Source organism: Pocillopora damicornis, chromosome 11, assembly GCF_964200805.1.
Source record: "Pocillopora damicornis chromosome 11, jaPocDami1.2, whole genome shotgun sequence".
NCBI classification, from domain to species: Eukaryota; Metazoa; Cnidaria; class Anthozoa; order Scleractinia; family Pocilloporidae; genus Pocillopora; species Pocillopora damicornis.
The window spans coordinates 3,353,359-3,376,272 of NC_142680.1; the positions used below are offsets into that span (position 1 = coordinate 3,353,359).

The following is a 22,914-nucleotide window of genomic DNA, read 5'->3' on the forward strand; positions in this document are numbered from 1 at the left end:
ATATAAGGGAGCAGAAGTAAAAGACGTAAATTTCAGACTCTGAAAGAAACTCTCCATCTCCATCCCATCCCCCCCCGTTCTACTTCAGCAGCCCCAACCCCTCTCTCCAACTACCCACACCCCTCCCCTGAACCCAAACAAGTCACCCAGTCTTTCTCTGTTTTCAAAATGATCGCATATTGTGCTGCCGCCATCACGACAACGGAAAAACAAAGGAGAAACGAGTTTTACTACTGAAACTCTAGGGCTGAGGTAAGGACAGTGAGATGGGATTTCGTCAGCGGATCTGCGTATAAAATGTTGAGACGAACTGAGAGTGTTTGGTGAGTCACCAGCACAAGTTAGGTCCTAGTTCGCTTTGGTTATCCTGACCCAAATACAAAATAAAAATCTTAGGTACAAACTCAATATAAATCATAAATCATGTTTCGAATTTCCACACAAGTTACAACAATAACATCGACAACATTAGGTTCCATTAAAATCAATATGTGAGTGATTCTTTCGGTCAAAATGTTGTCATAACAGAAAAGGAAAGTTTTTAATTTTGTCCTTGTTAAATGTAGGAAAGAATACTACTTAAGTTCTTTTATTTTTTCTTCTAAGTCCTTTTCGTTTGATCCACTGAATGAATGTAACTGGAATAAAAAGAAAAACAAAGCAAATAGTTTCAGTCAACTTTTTACACTCTAATATCAGCATTTTTATTCTCCATACTGTTCTCTATACATTTCTTATGGAATTGGCAAGGAGAATTTAGATGAAAATCAAGAGCTTTTCAAATTTGGGATCATATGCTTAATTCTCGCGAGCCTAATGTTTTAGAAGGTAAAACAGCACAGCGGAAAAAATAAATGTGCATGCGCGGCCAGTGTCGGCCTACTTGAATAGTGAGACTTTTGAGACGGCAGTCATTATGTGCAATGATTGCCTCTGTTCACGCGAGCTGAGCATGCCCACTTATTTTGTCACTTGTATTAAAACTCGTGTAAGTTCTTCTTTAAGTGCCTTGTTTCGATTACCTTGTTTCCATTCTTGTAAAAAACAAAAGTAGGCATGACTTCCACGTTTTCCGCCTCGGCTATGACCTACAAAGATAAAACAATACACATCTAACGCATAATGACCTGCCCTTTGTCCCCATCCAAGGCTATCATGACATATTGATGTCATTTACCAACAGAAAAATAGAGACAGCAACAACACCTTAAAGAATGCTGTTTATCTTTTTATCAAGATCACAGAACAAAGAAAAACATCTGATTCTCTCATGAGGAATGGAACATCAAAACTTCGGACTTTGCGCTCCGATACTCTACCACTGAGCTAAAGAAACGTGTTGTCAGGTGTTATCACGTGTCGTCATGTGTGATCTTGACTATAAATGTCATCTTAGTCACATCGTCACTGTTTGCTAATATCAACTATCATTAAAGTAAACTTTTTTTTTTATTCACTGTTTGTGTCTTTCTGTTTAATAGTTGTTCACTTACTTCAGCTTCGTCAACATCAATTTTTGCGAAGACTACATCAGTAAACTTGGCAGCGAATTTCTGTTAAAAGAAAATGCAAATTTTTTACACCAATCTTTTGGGCGCAAATTTCCGCCCTCACACATATACACAGATGTTTCATTCAAGATAACTGAAGTAGAAATGTTTATTTGGAGCAACTACATCTGTCAATATCTCATTAATACAGTCACAAACCGAAGAATGACGAAACCACGATAAAAAAAAAAAGTGGGGTAAGGGGGTGGGGCTGGGGACTTAAATGTCACCGTTATATTGGAATTCAGAAGAAAATCAAGGTACCTTTCGTTCCAAATTTTTATACCAGAGGAGAGGGGTACGGTTCACATGTATCTTAAACCCCATCCCCCTCCCCCTCCCCCCCCCCCCCGTGCTCTTCTAACGTCCGTTCTTTATCTCATCACTCACCCTGAAAGCTGGTTTGATTTTTCTGCACGGACCACACCAATCCGCATAAAAGTCGATCACTATCAGCTTATCTTTGTTATCTGGACTTTTTAGGAATTGTTCATACTCGTCCTATTCAAAGAAGAAAAAAAAACAAAATAAATGATTTGTACATGAACTAAATATTAGCGTGATTAGTTGGTGAATTTTTCTTCAAGTTATCACTGCATAGGCGCACAACGAGATATGGGAAGAAAATACTTTCCCGCCATCTCCTTCGTTGCGTATCAATCAGACTCATTCCCGTCTCACTCGTACTCTTCCATAGACAAATGAAAGATGACTGGGGACGAGTCCGACATCCTTCGTACATTTAAATCGCCAAAATTCACGGAAAACATTTCACTAATCTCGTTCGCGTGCACACGAATCATGTTAAAATACTCAGTAAATTGTAAATAAATTCAAGTTTGGATACGACATGTTAGCATTTAGCATTTAAGCAGGAAATTTATCATATATACAGACGTGATGTGATGAGAACTCATGATGTGGCCGACATTTTAATTATGCATAAAAATATAAAAATTTGACCTAGATACATAACTGAGTAGATTTAATTCGATATACTTTTAAATATCAATTTACATTGAAAGTTTGTTTCAAATGAAAAACGCGTCATTTTCATCAAACTGAAAACTCGTTTAAATTTCAATTTATCGATGTTTTGACTCAATGATAATAAATAAAATAGGCGAGAACAAGGAATAGAATCGAAAGTTAACAATGCAAATTTGGTTTCCAAATCGCTCACGAAAATCTTAAATCCGCGGCTCTTTTGAATTTCAGCTTTTTCCCCCTCATGAATGCGAACTTCAGAATCAAAAACCTCTCCGTTGTCTAGACTCATAGCCCATCGTTTGGTGTGAAGTGTTCAAATAGACGGCTTATTACCCGATATTGAGTCAACAGCTGAATTCCCATAAATAACCGAGATTTAAGTTATTTATCTGTCGTATTTTAGTTATTACTAATGAAAAACACAACTCACCTTATTGGTGAACTCCATTTCTTCGTAATATTTGCTGAAAAGTTATGATATTTTGTTGTAAACCTATTAGAAAAGTGGCAGTCTTGAAGGGAAACAAAATTAGCGTGTTGTTTGTCGAATGCGGAACAGGCGGTGCATGAACAAACATAAAAGATTACCATGTGATTTAAAGGTAACTACGTCACTGTCTGTGAATATTGAAGAACCGTTCTCACGTTTGTGGTTTGCAATCTTTTCAAATTTCTCCCTTCTTGATCTGTTTTAGATCATTATTATTCCTTTCGGGTCATCTTACCATTTGAAACTATACAAATTTTTTATTTTGGCTAAACTTGAAGAAAAATCAGTTTTTAACCCTTTCACTCCCGATCTCACAAGAAATTCTCCGTACTGTCTGCCGTACAATTCTTGGGATGTTAGTTGGGAGATTTTGGTATTGGATCAACTAATGATCCCGCTAACTATTAAAGTCTCTTTAAATGTTTATTTATTAGGATTAAAAATAACCTCACTAAGCAACTGTAGATATTACCATTGATAACTATCATGACGTTTTCATCTGCTTTCATCATTTCATTGATTAACAGGAAAGGTCTTCTTAATTTCATGTTAGAGACATTTAAGTTTGACTACGTGAATTCCAAACTAAAGTAATCACAACGGCCAGTCAGGTCAAAGGTTAATGTCAGAAGGAACCAATCACTACTCAAAATAAAAACAAGCAAATTGCTTGAAGCGCGGGAAAACGCGGGTGAACTAGTCGCGACTGTTTTTTAGCTCCGCATGTGATTGGTTTAGAGGATGATGTGAGGATGGTGTGAGTGAGTGTGTATGTGGGGGGGGGGGGGGGGTTGTAATTTCTCCATACAGAATCAATAAATTGTCACCAAGAAAGACGATGATGGAAATATAAAAAAGAAACTCGCAAGGATTTTTTTGAAAACCGAAAAAATATGTTTTAAGCGTATCGTAACGTGATGAACTTGATAATTGAACTGCATTTCAGTAAACAGCATAACAGAGCAGAGTTACGAATGAAAAGGAAAGTAGAACACCAATAACCGATCTTAAAACGAACGACTGGCGATTCGCGTTTGATTTATAACAAGAACGTTAACGAATGATCGGAAGCGACCAAAAACAAATGGACATTAATGTGAAAGAGTAGGGGAAATTACAGGCAGGTGTACACGAAGGAAATAATTATGGAGGTTTACATTCAATAAGGAAGAGCCGAAATAAAGTAAGCTCGAGCGACAACAGCAGAAAAAAAAATAAAAACCGAGGAAATCACAAGTGCAGAGCGAGTCGATACGAAAATGTTAACTAATTTGGTTTAGATGCAACCGAAGAGTTTCAAATCCAAGTTCAATTTTCTCTCCATTATATATATCTTCACTGAGGAACTTTCTGTGCTGATATTTAATTGGTGTCGTTACTACCGGTTAGCCATTGTTTTAGGAGCCAATCGCAATCGAGTCTCCTTTCCTTTAGTGAATGAGTAGTAAGATTTAAATAAGGAAAGTTGAATGTACGCATTTAACTTGCCATTTTCTTCTTTTTTCTATTTTTTTAAGGAATTCATGATTTTAAAAATAAATAATTGCTGAATAAGAATGATGCACCTTAGAAAATGATATTCACAGAGCAACGTTTAGGTATTAGTTAAATCAATAAATTAACTCGATAAGGAATTCTGGTATGTATATATTTGAGGGAAATAACATTGATATGATCGATCGACTCAACTAAAACCAAACTCGCGCTGCTTTTATTTCTAAAAATGAATTTGTTTCGCTCCCCGCCAGGTTGAAATGAGTTAAATTTTAGACTAGTCAGTCACGTATTTATCAAAAGCAAAGAGGTAAATTTCGGAAAGATTTTCCATAAAATGCCAATGAAACATTACGTTTAATTTTTCTTCTCCGTCGCTTCGGTTTGCATGACATTTTGTTTAAAAAATGTGTAGCAAATTTATGCAAAATATATACCGTACTTACCGCGAAGGAAAGATCATTAAAGATGTCAGAGGCATTACTGCAGTTAATTTCATTCAAATTTCATCTTTGGCTGCTGCAGTTTGCATTTTTTCAATCACATAAAGAATTCACATTTCGTGAAGCTTTTTGCTTTGGAATTGAAAGAAAAACGGCTAAATTATTTCGAAAATTCAAACTGTCATTATTTAATACCTATATAGAGCAACCAGCCCATACGAAATAAATATATCTTGAATTATATGAACATGAAATATTAAAAATATCAACATTTAGCTTTAGCGGACGTAGGCCGGCCGGAAATGCAAGAACCTACACCATTGTTTTTCAAAAGAACTCACCTCTATGCCTTGCAAAATGAAATCCCTCAATATTTAAACTTCTGGGGCTCACAAAAATCTTGGTTTCTCTCTGAGAAAACGGTTGCTCCGCGCTGAAATTTGTGTTGTTGCTGTTTTCGTTAATCTAAGTCCAGGTGTTTTCCGGTTGAAAAAATACAGTGCATTTTTATTGCAAAGAATAAAAAGAAAGAGACGCTTACGCCGGAAAAGCTGCGCCAATTATATTTTGTGTCCAGCATACAGTCCACTTTTGATTGGACGAGAAAATAATGTCGTTTCATACGGACCAACTGCAAATAATTACGGGATGCTATTAGGGAATATAAACAAAAATACAAAAGGCTAAGCAAAGGTGATTTCTGGTGTGGTGTACTTTTTCAGGGTTTTCAATGTTCATGATTTGTTTTCTCCATATACGTCTCAATGATGTATTTACACAGACAGGCAGTTGCCTTCAATTCAATTCAAACACAGGGTCATTAAACTTGTCAACAGAGTAACGTGTGTTTAAATTAACGAAAACTTGTGACGATGATATTTCAAATTTTGACATAAGCGGTGAGAGTTTCTTGAGTTGGTGATCATTTCCTTTTTTCTCATGATCTTTACAATCGATTTAAGGGTAATACTTTAAGGAGAGATAAGATATCAGTCACTCTTGGGCCTTTAAGGGTTAAATGCTAAAAATGAAAAAATTGCATCAGCTTGATCTAAGTGACAACTAAGGTGAGACTGAAAATTGAAAAAAATGATATTACAGCAAAGGCTAATCAAACAACTTTTCTTCGGCAGATGGATCTAGTTTACTGTATCAACCCTTTACAACTACATGAAATAAATAGATGGACTCAAAATGTACAGGCTAAAGCATCGACCAATATTAATTCAAAAGCTGAATCACAAATAAATCTCAAGCAGGATATTCTTTCAGTACAAATAATTTTCTCTAATCAAAAATGTGTTCACTTTTTAAATCAACTCCACGATTACTGCCATTTTTCAATTTTTCTTGTAAGAATTGTTTCATCAGCGCCTCTGAGGTTATCCACTTCCTAAAATTAATAAAAAAAGGAAATCAGTGAGGATAAATCAGTATAGCAAATGATATTCAAGAAGGCAAGTTTGTATAAAATAATTTTGTGTTGATTACCTTTTTTTCCTTGAAAAACTTGAAATGTGGAATAGAGGTAATACTATAATGTTTGGTTGGCTCCTGAAAAATATACAATTTATTTCAAATTCAAGTTGTCAAGTTAATGGCATTTTGGCCTCCTGCTAACTTATCAGGACTTATGACCGGAGCTGAAAGACTGGAACCAACTCCTCAAATTTATTTCCGGTCATACTTGTTCTGGTTTGCTTGCAGTTGGTTTTTATTTATTGGTGAAGGTCAGGTTATTTTCAGCAAAGCGTTTCCCAATTGGAATACCTATTTCCATTCATAGACCATTTCTTACTAAACTGCATACGATCGCACCTTTTCCCTTAGCGATCACGGGATTCTTACGAATCTTCATTTCCTGCGCATTCATTCGTAATCCCGATAAATGCTTAACTGACCTCTCCAGTGAACGCAAAAACTGTGCAAAAAAAAGGGAAAGGCAACATTTCCACCGGACGATAAAAGGGGGAAAAAATTGATGTGTCAATCAGCGAGAAAGAGGCTCATGCAATATGCTATGGCTGCGAGCAAATGAATCCTCTCATGACATATCAAAATATAGACCAAGAATCTGAAAAATAAGGATTACATCATTCGGAAAATCATATCTTCGCGAGTGACAGTGCACCTCATTGGTTGTCAACCCTCCTCTCATGCATACCTTTCCCCTCTCAATGTTTACTTTGGCGAATACAACATCCGGGAACTCCATGGCCAATTCCTATGAAAAAATGATAATCAACAGCACAATAGATAAAAAAAAATAGTTTGGGGGTAGGGTGGGGGCGGAAGGACCCTTTACCACGCTCTCACTGAAGATTGGGAGCATAACAGGTCATTAACAAGAGATATTTTATTTTAAGACGTGTACGGAGTCACAGGCACCCCATGAACTCTGTAACCCAGTTACCCTTGTCCCGGAACAAAAAGGACGGTGTGCGTGACAGAATTATAGAAGATAAGGAAAAAGCCTTAATCTGTTAGAAGCCTTTGGCACAAATTTTCAGACCCTTTATGACTGTATCACTGAGATTTGCTTACTTGCATTAGATACACTACGCTAATCCCTTTAAGTTTTTATGAAAGAAATTTTTTCGATATTCGAATACCTCAAACTTAGGTCCCATTATCTTGCAAGGACCACACCAATCGGCAAAAAAGTCGATTACGACCAACTTGACTCCGCTACTTTCAAGAAGCTCATTCAGTTCTTTCTGTGTGAAACAAAAACAAAATGAAGCTTTTAAGCCTTTAACCCCTAAGAGTGACAAGCATCTAATTTCTCCTTACAACATCACTCTTGAACCAAACATCAAGGTAATGAGAATGGAAGAAATGATCACCAACTAAAGTAGCTCTTGATTATCAAACAAATTCTCCTTGTCAGCACCTTGGGAAATGTATAGTGAATAGTACGGAGAATATAGATTCTGATGTAAGGGTGTTAAGGGTTAATGCAAGTTTTGAGATCTCAAAAGTAAACTCATCGCACAAGCCAGACAATTTTGTAGCTAAATTAAAATTTCATGTTCTAATGGAAATGATCAAGAGAAAAATGCCATTCTTTAAAACCCGAGATACTCTTTGCTTCTGGAATATGTGATACTAAAGGAAATAAGATTTTGCTACTGAAACACAAGGCGTCTTCCGCTTACGGCTGAGGCAGGGAGTCAAAACATTTTATATGCTGTGCTAAGCAAGAGAGATAAAACCTTGATTACAAAAAAAGGGGGTAAATACATGACTGACTCATCTGAAATGACGTAGTTTTTCTTTAAAAGTGTTTATATGACACTGATCAATAGAGTTTTTAATGGATCATTCAAATTATTTTGAGCGGTTTTTCGACTGACTATTTTTATGTCAAAACTTTTGCGCTGACTCGTAGCGTTTCTTTATTTTTGGTCATGATATACTGTATTCACCAAGGAAAACGTGAAGTAACTAGTGGATGATTCATGGTAACCAGCGTGTATCATTAAGCACTGGCACAAGTCGACTTAAAAGGTACACGCGTGACCCAACAGTGGAGGATCGAAAACGGAAATTAGCGATATTTTCAATAACAATTATAGTCCAGTGTTTGGGTGCCAGTTTCGCACTCGCGTGACAAAAAAAAAATAAAGAAACGCTACGAGCCAGCGCAAAAATTTTGACCTTAAAATAGTCAGTCGAAAAACCGCTCAAAATAATTTGAATAATCCATTAAAAACTCCATTAATCATTAGCATTTACTAATACAACAACCTCCCACCCCTCCCTGCGTACTAATAGTTCGTCTTCCACCCCTCCCTCAGTAACGACAGTTTGCCTCCCATGCACCCCTCTCTGAGCACTGATAGACCGCATCGCGCCCCTCCCTTAGTACTAATGGTCTACCTCTTCCCAATAAATGGTCCAAAAATTGGTCCAAAAAATAGTCCAAAAGTCCAAGGATCTAGTGATCCAGTCCATATTTTACCTTATGCCCAACTGGTTGAGTTCCATTTTGTTGTCGGCTATCAATAATTTTCTAGTTAACAATATTGCACCTGTTGGGTAATACTAAGTTATTGTTAATGATGGCTCTCATATTACTTTGACAGCTGTTAAGTTGCCTCACGGGCTGTCACTACAACAGATTATATTTGTTAAAAGCGAATTTTCCCTTATTGAAATTACAGCACATCTTTAAACATGAATTTTATTTTTTTTGCTGAATAATCAGCCTACGTAGGTAGATAAACAGACGCAATTAAAAAACTAGCATATTACTGAAAGCTTTTTATCCAAAACAGGAGTAAATAACGAAATTATAACCAAGAGTTTTTTTTTCAAACACTGTTTCGAATCGTTTCAAAACTCGTTAGTCATTTTGTCTTGCACTCTATACGCAAATCCAGAACTATAATTATTTCCCAGAGTTGTAGTTCTTGGGATGAAGTACAGATATGACGACGATTCATCGCTCTTCTTATGATGTAAACAGTACCCCTCATGAAGATCGCAACATCTTAGCTGCATATTGTAAGCTTTCTATTATAGATTAAACATTCTTCTTCTCCTGGTTAGCAAAATAAAATCTATTGAACTTTAAAATGGAGCAGCAGGTCTCCTCAAAATATGACCAAATCAACGTATGTTGAAACGAAATGAGAGAGCTTTTCTAAAAATAAATGTACTGCACCTTCAACCGTAGGCTAAACTGACGACTTTTCAATTAATTTATCATAATACCTACCAAAGTCGTTAACTCTTTCATTTTCCCTTCCACGCTGGAAATCAGTTTAACGGGAGTGTCCAATTTCGACTGGAGGTTATGGGTCGACTGATAACTCCAAACAGGAAATTTTCAAACTAATATATTCGGAACGTGATCTCACGCTTGGAAGAACCCTAATAATTCTATTAATTGTGACGTTTCTTTTCATTTTCCTAGTTCCGCTTGGCCTCCATTAGTAATAAGATCGAAGAAAAAAAACAAAAACACAAAAAGACTGGAATTATTATTAATCTCATTTTGACCTCGATTTTCATTTGTTTCGGCGTTTGAGTAAAATAATGGTCATAAGTATTACATTAAAAGATAAACTGTGCACAATCAATAAAATGGATATACAATTCAGTCAAAATTTCAATAGTTTTACCATGGCAATATCAAGATCGGCCAAACATCCTTTAATTTTAGAGAGAAGCAGATAAGTAAATTACGAACCTCTTTTAGAAGAAAAAGCAGCTTCTGATCGCAAACGCGTTTCCTGTTGCAGACGCGTTTCTTGTCAGTGTCACTTTTCTCTGTCTATTATGTTAAGTAAGCGCATTCATGTTTCTCGAAACCTTGTTTCTTTTACTCAAGTGGTATAAAGAGAGGAGTTCTCGCACCCAGAGCTGCTCCTTTCCATCTCTCAGAAGTGAGGATTCAGGGAAGGAGAATAACACAGAGGCGACAAACGAATTTTGCACGTCCGAGCATTTCCAGCCTCCAGCACAGAAAGCCTGTTCTGATTGTTACAACGTTTCACTGGGTACCAGCCTCTCAATTGCAGCAGCTATCCCTTCATAATGTACACATATACTGCTACACTCAACTGAGCTCAGATCTTGCTAATGTAGATCAAAGATAGAATTTTTTCTTCTTTCTTTTTGAACCGAAAAAGTGTGAAAGAAAATCAGTTTTAATGAGTTGAAGCTTAAAAGATAGAGTCTGCTGACATGATTATTTCTAACCTGAAACTACCGACAGCAGCACATGTACAGTTTAAACTAATGATCATTATTTCATATTAATACTGTGTGTAATAAAGAAAAATTATCAATTCCTGCTTACCGGCTCACTAAGCAATGAATACTGAAATGGCTGGACTTTTAAGACGGGAACTGGTGATGCAAGGATCAATGAATCTGGATTTGTTCAAAGGGGATATGGATGGTTGTAGAAAAGAAGGGACACATGCAAAGCAGATTAGGAAAATGAGGATGTCGATGAAAGCTGGTCACATGACCTCATTAGCCAAACTCCCCAACTTTCTCCCACCCCTCCCCCTAGCTGAGTGACCTTGCCTCAAGAAGTGGTCATTTTGCCCTACAGTGTAGACATGTTGCTTCCAGTTGAACCCAGAAGTATCTAGGGGGTATCACTAATTTCCATGCTTCAAACCCATCATGCATTGTCCTAAACAATAAGAGAGCTCCGATGCTGGCAGAGCTCTACCTCTAGCCAAGCTGCTGCCCCTTTCTCACTTCAGCTCCCCCCCCCCCCCCCCACCCTACCTAACACCTGTCAATTGTTACTGAGGACAAGTCTGTAATTCCAAGGAAAGCCTTGGAATAGTAGATGATGAAAATCTCTGAAAAAAAGACATCAAACAAACCATCAAGTAAACAGACAACTGATTGAAATGCAGAAAAAACGTTGGCAAATACTTTTTAAAGAGCCTTAAAATTATGTAAACTCACAATCAAAAAAAATTGCCAAAAATTGCCAAACATTGTGCAAGTGACAGGTGTAAATAGGAACAAACAACAGTAACATTTCCCAACTAATAAGTAAAAAAACAATTCTCTCAGACCACATAGTATATAATAATTGCAGATCACACAATATTCATACATGTCTATCACTTTTATTGAAGTACAGTATTTCTAATGCATGTTTGTTACAATCAATAATCATGAAAGAAAAATCAACAGTGTGAAGAACTTGTTCCCCTTTGAAATCCAAAGTCATCATTTATACATCTTGATTTTTTCAAGAATTTGATCCTCTCTTGCTCCAGTGACTTCATCTATCTACAAAAAGAAATAAAAAAAAAGGAAAAAAAAAGAACAAGTCAACAGAGCTTGGATGTCAATACTTACATCACAGAAACTGTGGTAGCTATTTAATTGGTACAGAAAGTCTGAGGTTGAAATCCTTCTGTGAACATTCCATGCTCAAGCAGAAAATTAAGAAAGTTAACACTTACAAATAATAATAATGATCATTCCTGAGCAATAATACTTGCAATATGGAAAGTGACTCACCTTAGCACCATTTTTGTAAAACTTAAAAGTTGGCATAGCTGAAATCTCCTCTTTTTCAGCAGTGTCCTGTATTCAGATATACAACACAAATGTATAATTGTCAAACTCAGAAAATTGCTCCATGTGCATGTTGTAAACATCAGCTATAAACACCCCTATCACTAAGCCATACTAGTTATACATGTAAGCCCATCTACCTGTAAAACAAAAGAAAATACTTTTGATTGCACAGCAGTTTACACTACTGTATTCCTTTTTTAGTCAATTCACTTGCAGCACTACTGCAGTTCATTTGCAGTCAGATGCTTCAACTACGGGACATCTGTGATCATAACATTTCATAGGTAAACTTTCAGAGCTGAATCAATGCTCAAGCAAAGCCAACTTACCGTATTTTCATCCACATCCACCTTTGCAAACTCCACTTCTGCCTTGAAATCATCAGCCATTTTCTAAAAAAGAATTACATCTATTGATATAATTAATGGAGTTTAACAAGAAAATCAACCTTTAATCATTGAAGTAATTTTAACCCAGTTTCCAGCATGACCATTTAACTCTCAAGATATGATTGTTAATTCTCTCCTCTAGCTGCTACACATTGCTGTTTTCATTAGTTTATTACAGTATCTGATAAACATTAAACCTTTCACTTCCAAGATCTCTTTAGTGACTCTTTTTACTGCCAGCAATACATCAACTTTAATTTTAGTTCTGAGAATTTAGTACTGGATCAGATGATAATCTCCTTATTTGAGGTTTTTCATCATTCTCATCACTTTTCTGCTTGATGTCGTATTGATAATTGAAACAGAAACCATGTCCAGGTCACAATTGGAAGTAGAAGGGTTACATATTAAATGCCGCATTCTTCTAACCAGGTGCTGTGTTTCTCCAAGGATGGCATTCATCACTCAATTTGGTATCTTTGCTTCCATCTGTGACATTTAACTAAGGGTGGCATTTAATTGAAATAATATTGTACCTATTAGGCATATTTCAAACATCTCCATCAAAACTCCAGCTGCTAAAATTTGCTTTCAAATACACGTTGTGTATTCAGCAACAAAGGAATCCTTTGAAAAACCAGGTAATTTAATGTTAACAACTGAGTTTAAAACAAATTGGCCATTGTAAAGAGTAAAAAAGCTGACATTTCGGGCATTAGCCCTTTGTCAGAGCAATTGGAGGAATTGTGGGTTGTGTGTGGGTTTATATGTGGCAAGTGGAGCTACACTATCAGTGGGAGTATGAGAAAACAAGAATAAATTAGTTGAATGAAAAGCGCTTGTTGATACCGTGGGGATTAAGAGTGCCAATTTGGAAGAAAAAATTTTGTTCTAATGTTTTGTGACTTTCTGAACTGCCTAGATGTAAGGAGAGGCTGCAAACTGCCATATGTTGTTTAGAATGATTAAGGAGATGAAAGTGTCTAGTGACTGGTTTGGATGCATTCTTGTCATTTCATTCCATGTTGTGAAAGTGTTCTCTGAATCGTCTGAAAAACCAGACAAGGATCCACAACAGTCACAGTGTTTGTTCCATGGGGTAAAAATTGTAGTCACCCAAGAGCTCCATTAGAGATATGCATTTGAAACCTTTTGGGTTACTTCCATCACAAAAGAGACAGATAATTGTAGTAGGTTGTTACTAAACCTAGAAAGTTAAATTTAACTTAACATTTATATATTTAACTCTTCAACTCCCAGAAGTGATTAGCATGTAACTTCTCCCTTTTATATTCATACATTATCCAGCAAAAAGTAACAAGAATAATCAAACTCGTCAGGTAGAATTTGTTATCTTGATCTGACATCAAATACTCATAACTAGTTTAAAAGGAAATGTGTAGCAGCTTGAAGGGAGAATTGTCAATCAGATCTTAGAGTTAACTGGTCCTGTTGAAAAAAATTATCCATGTTACCAAAAATTTTGGGGCGATCATCTTGCATGGTCCACACCAATCTGCAAAGAAGTCTATGACAACCAGTTTTGAACCAGCATCTTTGAGGAATTGATCAAATTCTTCCTGTGGTGAAAAAATATATCATTCAACCATAATTATGTACAAAAACAACTACTTGATAATTTAGTTTCAGAGCTTACTATGATGCATGAAAACTTAACAGGGTCTCAATTTTCCAGTAGTTCCAAAGCCATTAAAACATGTTCTCCAAGAAAAAAATTCCCACGAAAATTAAACACGGCATAAGTCTCTGACTATTTTCTCAATTAAAAACCACAGAGAAGGGCAGGGTATAACAGTTATAAGAGTAAGCTTCTTTACCTCATTCTGCAGTTGCGTCAGTGCATTTAACTCAATCACATATTAAAGTTGAAAGAATTAAGAAAATGATCACCAACTAAAGAACCTCCTGATTGTTAAATAATAATTCTTCACATCAGCATCTTACAATAATTATGTATAGGTATAGAGAATAAGCATACTGATGTTAAGATATGAGCTAAAATGCAAAAACATTCTTTAAATATATCTGTGTTCATGGTTTTCTAAGTTTCACAGTACAGCTCAACCTTGATTATCTGGATTTTAAGGATTATCCCTAAGTCCACTAGGGATTCTGATGTTTTGTAATACTTATGTAATATTTTCTATTTCTGTTCCTTTTGTTTCATTTTCTAGAAAGGCAATAAAAAGCTTTCTCATGCAACATAAAACATCCATCATCCTAATAAATTAATTCCCAGCTAAATATAGAAGTTGATCAAAATTAGCAAACTGTGGTACAGACAAGAATAAATACAAGGCTGCACAAATTTAAGGCAGGCCTTTGCAGATTTTAATACTATTTGGCTTGGAATTTCTCGTCTCTGTCTACTTATGTAACAGATCATAGATTCTAGTCGCCCTGTGTGATTTTACTTTATGTTGATGAAGTTGAAGGTCTACTAGGCACTAACATGGTTATACAGTAACCTTGAAATCTCATAAACTTATGATAGATTCTAATTTAGGTATTAGCAAGTATTATCTACAGGTAATGAAATTGGCAGATAAACCAGTATTCTTAAATATTACGCGACACACAAACACTCGTGAAGAGCAGCTGAAAAATTCTATATTCGCCACCAAGCATGCCATTTTATCAAACTCACTTGCATTACCTAAGGATGCCTACTCCACACAATACGACAACAAGAAAATAGCTTACCACAGTTTCAAGTATTTTCATGTCTAGTCTGTCAATGATCTTATTCCTGAGATAATTTTCTTACTCTCGATGATCTGGATTCTTGATTATAGCAACAATTCATCCAAATCCCCCCTGGTTTGAATAATTAAGGTTTGATAATAACATTCTCCTGCTTGACTGAATATTACAAAACTAAGTTTTCCTGCAAATATTTCATGCAAAATACCCCTGATATTGGGCAGAGCACTGTTGCCAATCCACTAAAGAAAACAGCTAGCAGTAACAATTCTTGAGAGAGTAACACCGAAGAATTATGGATCAGCCCTCAGGCCAAGTCCACAAGGGATTCTGATGTTTTGTTATACTTATGTCATGTTTTCTATTTCTGTTCCTTTTGTTTTATTTTCTAGAAAGGCAATAAAAAGCTTTCTCGTGCAACGTAGAACAACCATCATCTCTCATAAATTAATTCCCAGCTAAATATAGAAGTCGATCAAAATTGGCAAACTGTGGTATAGATGAAAATAAATACAGGGCTGCACAAATTTAAGACAGGCCTTTGCAGATTTTAAAACTATTTGGCTTGGAATTTCTCATCTCTATCTAACCACGTAACAGATCATAGATTCTTGTAGCCTCGTGTGATTTTACTTCATGTTGACCAAGTTGAAGGTCTACTAGGCACTAACATGGATATACAGTGATCTTGAAATCTTTCAAACTGATGATAGATTCTAATTTAGGTATTTGCAAGTATTATCTACAGGTAATGAAATTGGCAGATAAACAAACAAACACTCGGGAAGAGCAGCTGAAAAATTCCATATTCATCAGCAAGCATGCCATTATTTTTATCAAACTCACTTTCATAACCTGAGAATACCTACTCCACACAATACGATAACAAGAAAAGAGCTTACCACAGTTTCAAGTATTTTCATGTTTAGTCTGTTGACGATCTTATCCCTGGGATGATTTTCTCACTCTCGATTATCTGGATTCTTGATTATACCAACAATTCATCCCAATCCCCTGAGTTTGAATAATTAGGGTTTGACAATAACAATCTCCTGCTTGACTGAATATAACAAAACTAAGTTTTTCCACAAAGATTTCATGCAAAATACCCCTGAAAATGTGTTTGGACAGAACACTGTTGCCAATCCACAAAACAAAACAATTAGCAATATCAACACTACAGAGAGTAAAGAATCCACAGTAAGAAAATTATTGTGGATCACATTAATATTTTTTTATAAATTGCTTAGGGTTAGGGCTAGGGTTAGGCTGAACCATTCACATAAACTAATACACCACAACAATAAAATGGAACAAGAAATAAGAAAAAAAGTTACTCAAAGCTATCCTTAATTAGCAAAAGGGAAACTGTAAAATATTTGTTCTGTGTGACAAGAAAGTATAAAACATTTTGATGGCTGACAACTGTAGATCTACTGACAATAAGTGACAAAAGTAGTTAACCCTATCACTCTCACAAGTGACCAAGACTGAATTTCTCCTTACATTATCAATACAATATCAAGCAGGCAGGTGATGGGAATAGAGAAGATTATTAGTTGATCCAATACCAAATTCTCTGAACTAAAATCATATGAATTGTATGGCAGATAGTAAGGAAGATTACTAATTAGATCTTGGGAGTGAAAGGGTTAAGACACTTTATTTTTAAGACTAAAACTACAAGAAATTCATTTTTTTTGTGTCAAGCAGTTCTCCCTTTTTGTGAGCCTTCCTGATCAGAGCTTCTAATGCTCCACCACAGCACTTCAGGAGACTTGGAAGCAGGTGTGAAAGTGCATTAGGTTAAGGTGACAAACATTCTCAAAACTGCCAAAATTTGAATAACAGTGTGATTCTTTTGCACAAATAAATGGAGATGAAAATGGTTAATTGGAGGCTCATCAAGTGGTGAAAGTGGAAGGAGAAGTTTTTTTTTAAGTCCACAGAACAAGGATTCTTGGAAAAATATCTATTCTGACATCAAGCTATAGGCGTCAACCCCATGATCTTCTTTGTAGGAAACACTGGCTGGTTACAAGAGGCCATACAAAATTTAATTTGAATTGTAAATTACAATCAGTTAGAAAATTCATTCTCAGGGGTGCTCTGATATGGATTAGCCTTCAGGCCAAGTCCATTATACACGCTATTTCTGTTCCTTTTGTGTCGTTTTCTAGAAAGACGATAAAAAGCTTCTCACGCAACGTAGAATACCATTATCTCGTGAATGATTAATCAATTAATTCCCAGCTGAATATAGAAGCTGATCAAAATTAGAAAACCGTGGTATGGACGAAAATAAATGCTGAGCTGTACGAATTTAAGGCAGGCCTTTGCAGGTTTTAACACCATTTGGCTTCGAATCTCTCGTCTCCCTCGATTATATAACAGATCGCATGAGGCTTCTAGAAGCCTCATGTGATTTTAATTTATGTTGACGAAGTACAAGATCGACTGGGCGACAAAACTGATGGTTACACGACGATTTTGTAATCTTACAAACTAACAACAGATTTCAATTTAGGAATTAGCAAATATCATTTGAAGGTAATGAAATTGGCGAATAAACCGGTATTCTAAAATTTATACGCGGCACACAAACAAACACTCGAGAAGAGCAGATGAAAAATTCCACATTCGTCAGCAAGCATGCTGTTTTAACAAACTCACTTACATTACCTAAGAATGCCTACTTCACGCAATACGACAACAGGACAAGAGCTTACCACAGTTTGAAGTATTTTCATGTTTAGTCTGTTGATGATCTGATCTCTGAGATGATTAACCGGCAATTAATGGCCTTACTTTCCACGGTCAATTGACTGAACTTCCCGATCGACTCTCGAAGTGGGAATGTACTTGGACGAGAGAAGCCTGGAATCTATTGTAAAGTGAGAATAAACCCATGGACCTATGGACTTGTGGAATTTAGATCTTACAACACTTCACACTTTTTCACTCGGGAAATGAGATGGATAGTGAGGCGACTTGCAAGCATTAAAACTCGCTCCACTTGCTGTCCGTTCTATTACGGAGTCCTAGAAAACTGATAGGGAGGTACAGGGTGACTTACAGCCGATTATGAATCCTGATTAGCTAATATAATATATGAGAAACATTTGAATGAAAGGAACCACACAAAGCGAAGAAAAACACGTCATAGATTGTCTATATCTTCTTTTCCTCACTCTCGATCAAATACTGAACAACCCTCAAATTGAACTTGTCGGCACGGAAGGACACTTTCGACTTCTCTTCAGCGTACGGGACACTTGACAACCTTCGAACCTCTCAATGCATAGCAGCATAGCCTTTAATGACAAAGGGGGAATGCTCGCAACGTCAACTTTAGAAACTCTTTAAGGTGGCCAAATTACTTTATCAACTTAGGTGATAAACCAAATTATCTTAAAATACCCATCTTTCCCTTCCCCCTTTGTCCATTAGCCTGTTCCAGGCATTCGTTTGATAAAACGGAGCGAAGTCTATATACGGAGCGATAATATCTGCGGAGCATAACGAAGAAGTTTGGGTCGAGTCACGGATCACCTGGGTCGGATCGTTCGTTATGTGATTATATATTATAGATTATATATAATAATCTCATGATGTCGTTTTTGTTTGAGTTGGTGTGACGAAACGGCAGCTAGCTAAAACTCCAGTTCCAACTATTTTGAAATATTCCCCTTTGGGAAATTTGGATTGTTTTAATACTGTCAAAGTGCTAGTTTTTTGAAAATTTTTTCATACTATGTTTTAAGACCCCCAGTTTACGTGCAACCTTTTCTGTGGATGAGCTTCAGTAGCCAAAGGCTTATCGAATGAAAATAAATCACACCATGTCTCTGTTTCTACTTTATTTTCCATCTCATATACTTATATAACTCTCGATCTCCAACCAAAGGGTGGGGATGATGTCTTGCTCCTTTTAAAGATAAAGCCCCCACGAAAATTCAAATGCCTAAAGAGAGAATATATAAAATCTGTAAGATATGATAACATTATTGGAAAGTTACATACAAAGGTTCATGTTTTAAGTTTATCAAACTCATAGCCAGGGTCCTCTCTTCCACTTTGAGGAAGGAAGATTGGGAACGAGGTTCAAAGGGTTCGATTGAAGAATAGATTGGCATCGCTTGGACTTCTTGGACTTGTATAATCCTAGTCTTGTACCCAGAACCTTTTACTCAATCACCGAGTTTATAGGGATACTGGATTGTTAGACACATTAGAAGAGAAGCTTATTCAAACCGTACCACAACTAGCATATTTATTTCATATCTAGTGGCGATAAAGTTGAAGATTTCATAAGAAGTAAATAACGATTACATCAAGGTTTTTAAAGCACTTCAATTGCATATCAACTTTATCGAGCGCGGGACAAACATTACAATTTCTTACTAGATAAAACTACATATATCCAACAAAATTCTATCACGTTCTCAGGTTGGTCAAACTTGGACTCGTGACGCCATCGAAAGCCACTCCCTCGCTAATTCCCAGGCTTTGTGCGGAAAATTAGGCGAGAGTGAACGCTTGGGAACTAAACTTCAAGTTAACCAGAGGAAGTATAGAATCACACACAAGCCTTGAAGGATCATGCAAATACTAGTAACCAGATAAATTCGTACTTATCATCATTATTTTTTTTCCTGGCAGCCTGGGTCTGTTTCACAAAACACTGATTGGTTTCGGCAATAGCAATGGTCACATCCAATTTGCCATTCTTTGTTTTCCACGCTACAAGCGCCAGCCTCCGCTAAAACATAAATGTAAAGAAAAAAAAAAAACTCTTAAATTTTATGAACGCATTTGCTGCAGAAAATGTACCAAAGTCACACCAGACATAAACTTACTCAAACAACTTACCTTCACTTGGCACTGGGTTTCCAACTGAGCCTACAAGTTTTAAAAAATATTAGGGACTAGTGATAATTTGCCACCTGGTTGGGGAGGTCATGGGATTTTGGAGGATCAAATGGTATTCAGGGGGGAAGAGAGGGGAGATCAGTTGTCCGCAATAAGAGAATATATTGGGGGTACTGTAGAAAATTGTATACCAATGACGGAGAATCTTTAGAATACAACAGATTAAAGACTGTCATGAATAAAGTTTAACGCTTGCCTCTGTGTTTGCAAAAAGGGTACTGGTAAACCCTTGATAACAAATGACTTTCCAAGCTCTAGGTTTCTACAACGTCGGAAATGTTCTATCTTGTTGTTACATAGCCACCTTAAAAGTGGAACACTTAATCATATTTCTCCACTAGAGTTGTCGATACTTACTTTTCGTAAAACTGGCAAAAAGAAGAATTCCACAGATGAACAATAAAGTTCTCATGTTGAGGGAAATATTTGTCTGTTTGAGAGGAAAGAGAGTCGATGTAATAATCAAGCAAGACATAAAAAAATACTTCTGATAAAAAACAGTTTTGCGAAGAAATGCCGAGGACTATTCTTCATTTTCGGTCAAATTAAGCCGAGTTTTATTTTTTTCTTATTTTTAAGGGGAAATCTGCAATAAGAACTCATGCCAGGCTGCAATGAAGAAGACATTACCTCTCCTTCTTATTTACTAAGATTTTCAATTTGACCAAGAACACAAAACCAATTATTTGTCATGTGATGTTTTAAGACATGTGCAATGTTTGGTTAAGTCTGACAAGTTTACTTAACACAATGTTTATTTTAAGTTTTCAATTATCTCTTTTGTCAATAAAGTATAATTTTGTAAAATAAAGCAACATGCCGATTAGATGGAAAAAACCTTACTTGATCCGTCAATATCATGACTTGAAAAAAGCAGGACTATTTAACATGGCTACGTATATATGGAAAGTTTTATATGCGTTTCAATTGTTCTCCTGCAATTAATGCGGGGCGAAAACTAAACCATAATTATTTCTCTAAGATGAAATTTCTGTAATGTACTGAACACTGTGATTTTGAATTTTTTCCAAAATAGTTTGAATATGAAAAAAATTGGTAAGAAAAAGGTAAAAATTAAAAATTGATCACTCTGATCAAAGGAAGTTCCTTTTTCTTAGCTCATTTTTATTACATAGGCTGAGTATTATTGAAGGTGGAAATTGATAGCGATAAAAACACCCGACCTATATTTTGAATTCACATAAAAGGTTTACTCGGTTCAAAACTTGAATTAATGATCAAAACACGGAAATATTGAATTTTACGCTGATAGTGTGAAACGTACGTTGTTGTGCCATTGCTTAAGTTAGTTTACTTGTTTCAGGAAGTCTGCAAGTTGGTTTTGGCCATCCTTAAGATCAGCCGGGTCCTTGTCTAACCGTGCTCAAAGGCCATCACATTGCCCCTCCAGTCAGGGGTATACATGGATATAAGTGGTGAATTGTCGGGGAAATCTGACGAAACCCTGGGGATAAGCTGTGGTGGAATAATATCCCATCCAGGGGAAGATCGATACCCTTGATTTTTGTAGGCGAAAGAAAACGGAGACAAACACTGGCGGAACTGAGACTCAACTCCTTCGGGTTAAGCAAGTATCAAAGGCGAGCTACTCCTGGAGTAAGCCTCTAATAAAATGTGATATAATCTAGTCGTACATTCTACATACGATAAAATTGAATAGTTAGAGAATCGTATATGGTCTAACCTCTTTGACTATGCAAAGGAAAACAGTGTTTACCGTTAAGTCCTCTTTGTTCAGGTTTTTTACATGGGAATAATCTCATGGAAAGTAAATGGAATGAAGCGTGAAAAAAAGAAGGGAAAAAAGACGAAATATTTTACCGGATTTACGGAAGCGCTCTTTACGTACCAGAAGTTCTTTGGACCAGAGTTGCTTTTTGTAAGCGAGCGAATGAAAACTGCGTTTGTGTTCCTTATAAGACTTACCTGTTGCGAACAGGGCAGTTAAATTGTATGAGGTTAGTCCTTATGCAGCTGAACAAGCGCTAACACAGGTTCTTTTATAACTAACTCTTATTTGTTGACGATTAGAATGCGATATATTGTCCCATTTCAGTCAGATTAGACAACCCCGTTATTAACCCAATAATGAGAAAACGAATAAGTAAAATTTAATCAAATAATCTCCTAAGAGGATCCAATCTGTGGACAATAGCTAATATAAAATTACACAAAATTCTGATTTTTAATCGTGTCTATGTATTTTGTTTTTGAAAATTTACTTTTGCCGAGATGTTTGTGTGTATTTAATAGGATATTATATGGTTATTTGGATTTCATTTCCTGTAACAAAAGAATGATCCTCTGAGAGCATAGCAAATAGGGAGATTACCAGTATCTTCTTTGTTTTCATGAACACGTTTTAGTTCTGCAAGACCCAGCTTACTCAAACTCAGTTCACACGGAGTGAAGTAGCATTTGATTTTGCCAGCTTCAACTGGAAAATCGGCTTTCTCTTTTCTTTGAAAATTCTAAGTAAAGCGTTTTTCGAATGGGTTCCGCAAATGATCGTCACAGAAGGACGTTAAATAAAAAATTGATACATCTCACCAAGAGTAGCTCTGAACAGATTAAACGAAAGTAAACGGCTGCTAACAGCGCGGGGAAAAGCGAATCAGAGACCAATTAAAAAGTGGAAGAGAGAAGAAACGATTCATGCCGTCATTCCCTTTTTTAGCGTAAGCCGTGGCACGAATCATAGAAAACGAAGCAAAAAATATCCCGGCATCCAATGGATTCTGGGAGGTGAGGCGCTGACTGTTGCATCATCTAGTGGAATAGTATTCTCCCCGCACCGTAATTTTAACCGGGTGAGC

The 22,914-nt window shown here is 36.3% G+C and overlaps 3 protein-coding genes and 1 long non-coding RNA gene across 13 annotated transcripts; all 4 read right to left on the reverse strand.

Annotated features, from left to right (window-relative positions):
• Positions 1-404: 404 nt before the first annotated feature.
• On the reverse strand, positions 405-5,526 carry LOC113678996 (thioredoxin-like). Of its 3 annotated transcripts, none has more exons than XM_089187678.1 (6): positions 5,309-5,526; positions 2,971-3,004; positions 1,941-2,051; positions 1,494-1,553; positions 1,023-1,088; positions 405-638 (listed from the first exon to the last, which is right to left on the reverse strand). In XM_089187678.1, exons 2-6 carry the CDS (start codon positions 2,986-2,988, stop codon positions 576-578), a joined length of 318 nt encoding a protein of 105 aa, XP_089043804.1. In that variant the 5' UTR covers positions 2,989-3,004; positions 5,309-5,526; the 3' UTR covers positions 405-575. The 3 variants fall into 3 exon arrangements, with proteins under 3 accessions (XP_089043804.1, XP_089043803.1, XP_089043801.1); XM_089187677.1 differs by having other exon boundaries at positions 2,971-3,033; positions 5,309-5,496; XM_089187675.1 differs by lacking the exon at positions 5,309-5,526 and having other exon boundaries at positions 2,971-3,573.
• Positions 5,527-6,087: 561 nt separating this feature from the next.
• On the reverse strand, positions 6,088-9,894 carry LOC113678995 (thioredoxin-like). Its single transcript, XM_027195922.2, has 5 exons — positions 9,691-9,894; positions 7,580-7,684; positions 7,132-7,191; positions 6,459-6,521; positions 6,088-6,360 (listed from the first exon to the last, which is right to left on the reverse strand). Exons 1-5 carry the CDS (start codon positions 9,709-9,711, stop codon positions 6,295-6,297), a joined length of 315 nt encoding a protein of 104 aa, XP_027051723.2. The 5' UTR covers positions 9,712-9,894; the 3' UTR covers positions 6,088-6,294.
• A 1,658-nt stretch (positions 9,895-11,552) lies between these two features.
• Positions 11,553-18,025, reverse strand: LOC113678993 (thioredoxin). 3 transcript variants are annotated; one of them, XM_027195919.2, is made up of 5 exons: positions 17,875-18,025; positions 13,897-14,001; positions 12,362-12,424; positions 11,973-12,038; positions 11,553-11,738 (listed from the first exon to the last, which is right to left on the reverse strand). In XM_027195919.2, the coding sequence occupies exons 1-5, from the start codon at positions 17,893-17,895 to the stop codon at positions 11,676-11,678; spliced, it is 318 nt and encodes a 105-aa protein (XP_027051720.2). In that variant the 5' UTR covers positions 17,896-18,025; the 3' UTR covers positions 11,553-11,675. The 3 variants fall into 3 exon arrangements, with proteins under 3 accessions (XP_027051720.2, XP_027051721.2, XP_027051722.2); XM_027195920.2 differs by lacking the exon at positions 17,875-18,025 and adding an exon at positions 16,048-16,257; XM_027195921.2 differs by lacking the exon at positions 17,875-18,025 and adding an exon at positions 15,146-15,432.
• A 965-nt stretch (positions 18,026-18,990) lies between these two features.
• On the reverse strand, positions 18,991-22,074 carry LOC113679023 (uncharacterized). 6 transcript variants are annotated; one of them, XR_003446944.2, is made up of 5 exons: positions 22,025-22,074; positions 20,435-20,507; positions 20,018-20,047; positions 19,780-19,907; positions 18,991-19,109 (listed from the first exon to the last, which is right to left on the reverse strand). It is a non-coding gene; the product is annotated as an uncharacterized LOC113679023 (long non-coding RNA). The 6 variants fall into 6 exon arrangements; XR_016181157.1 differs by having other exon boundaries at positions 19,765-19,907; XR_003446945.2 differs by having other exon boundaries at positions 21,948-22,074.
• Positions 22,075-22,914: the final 840 nt, after the last annotated feature.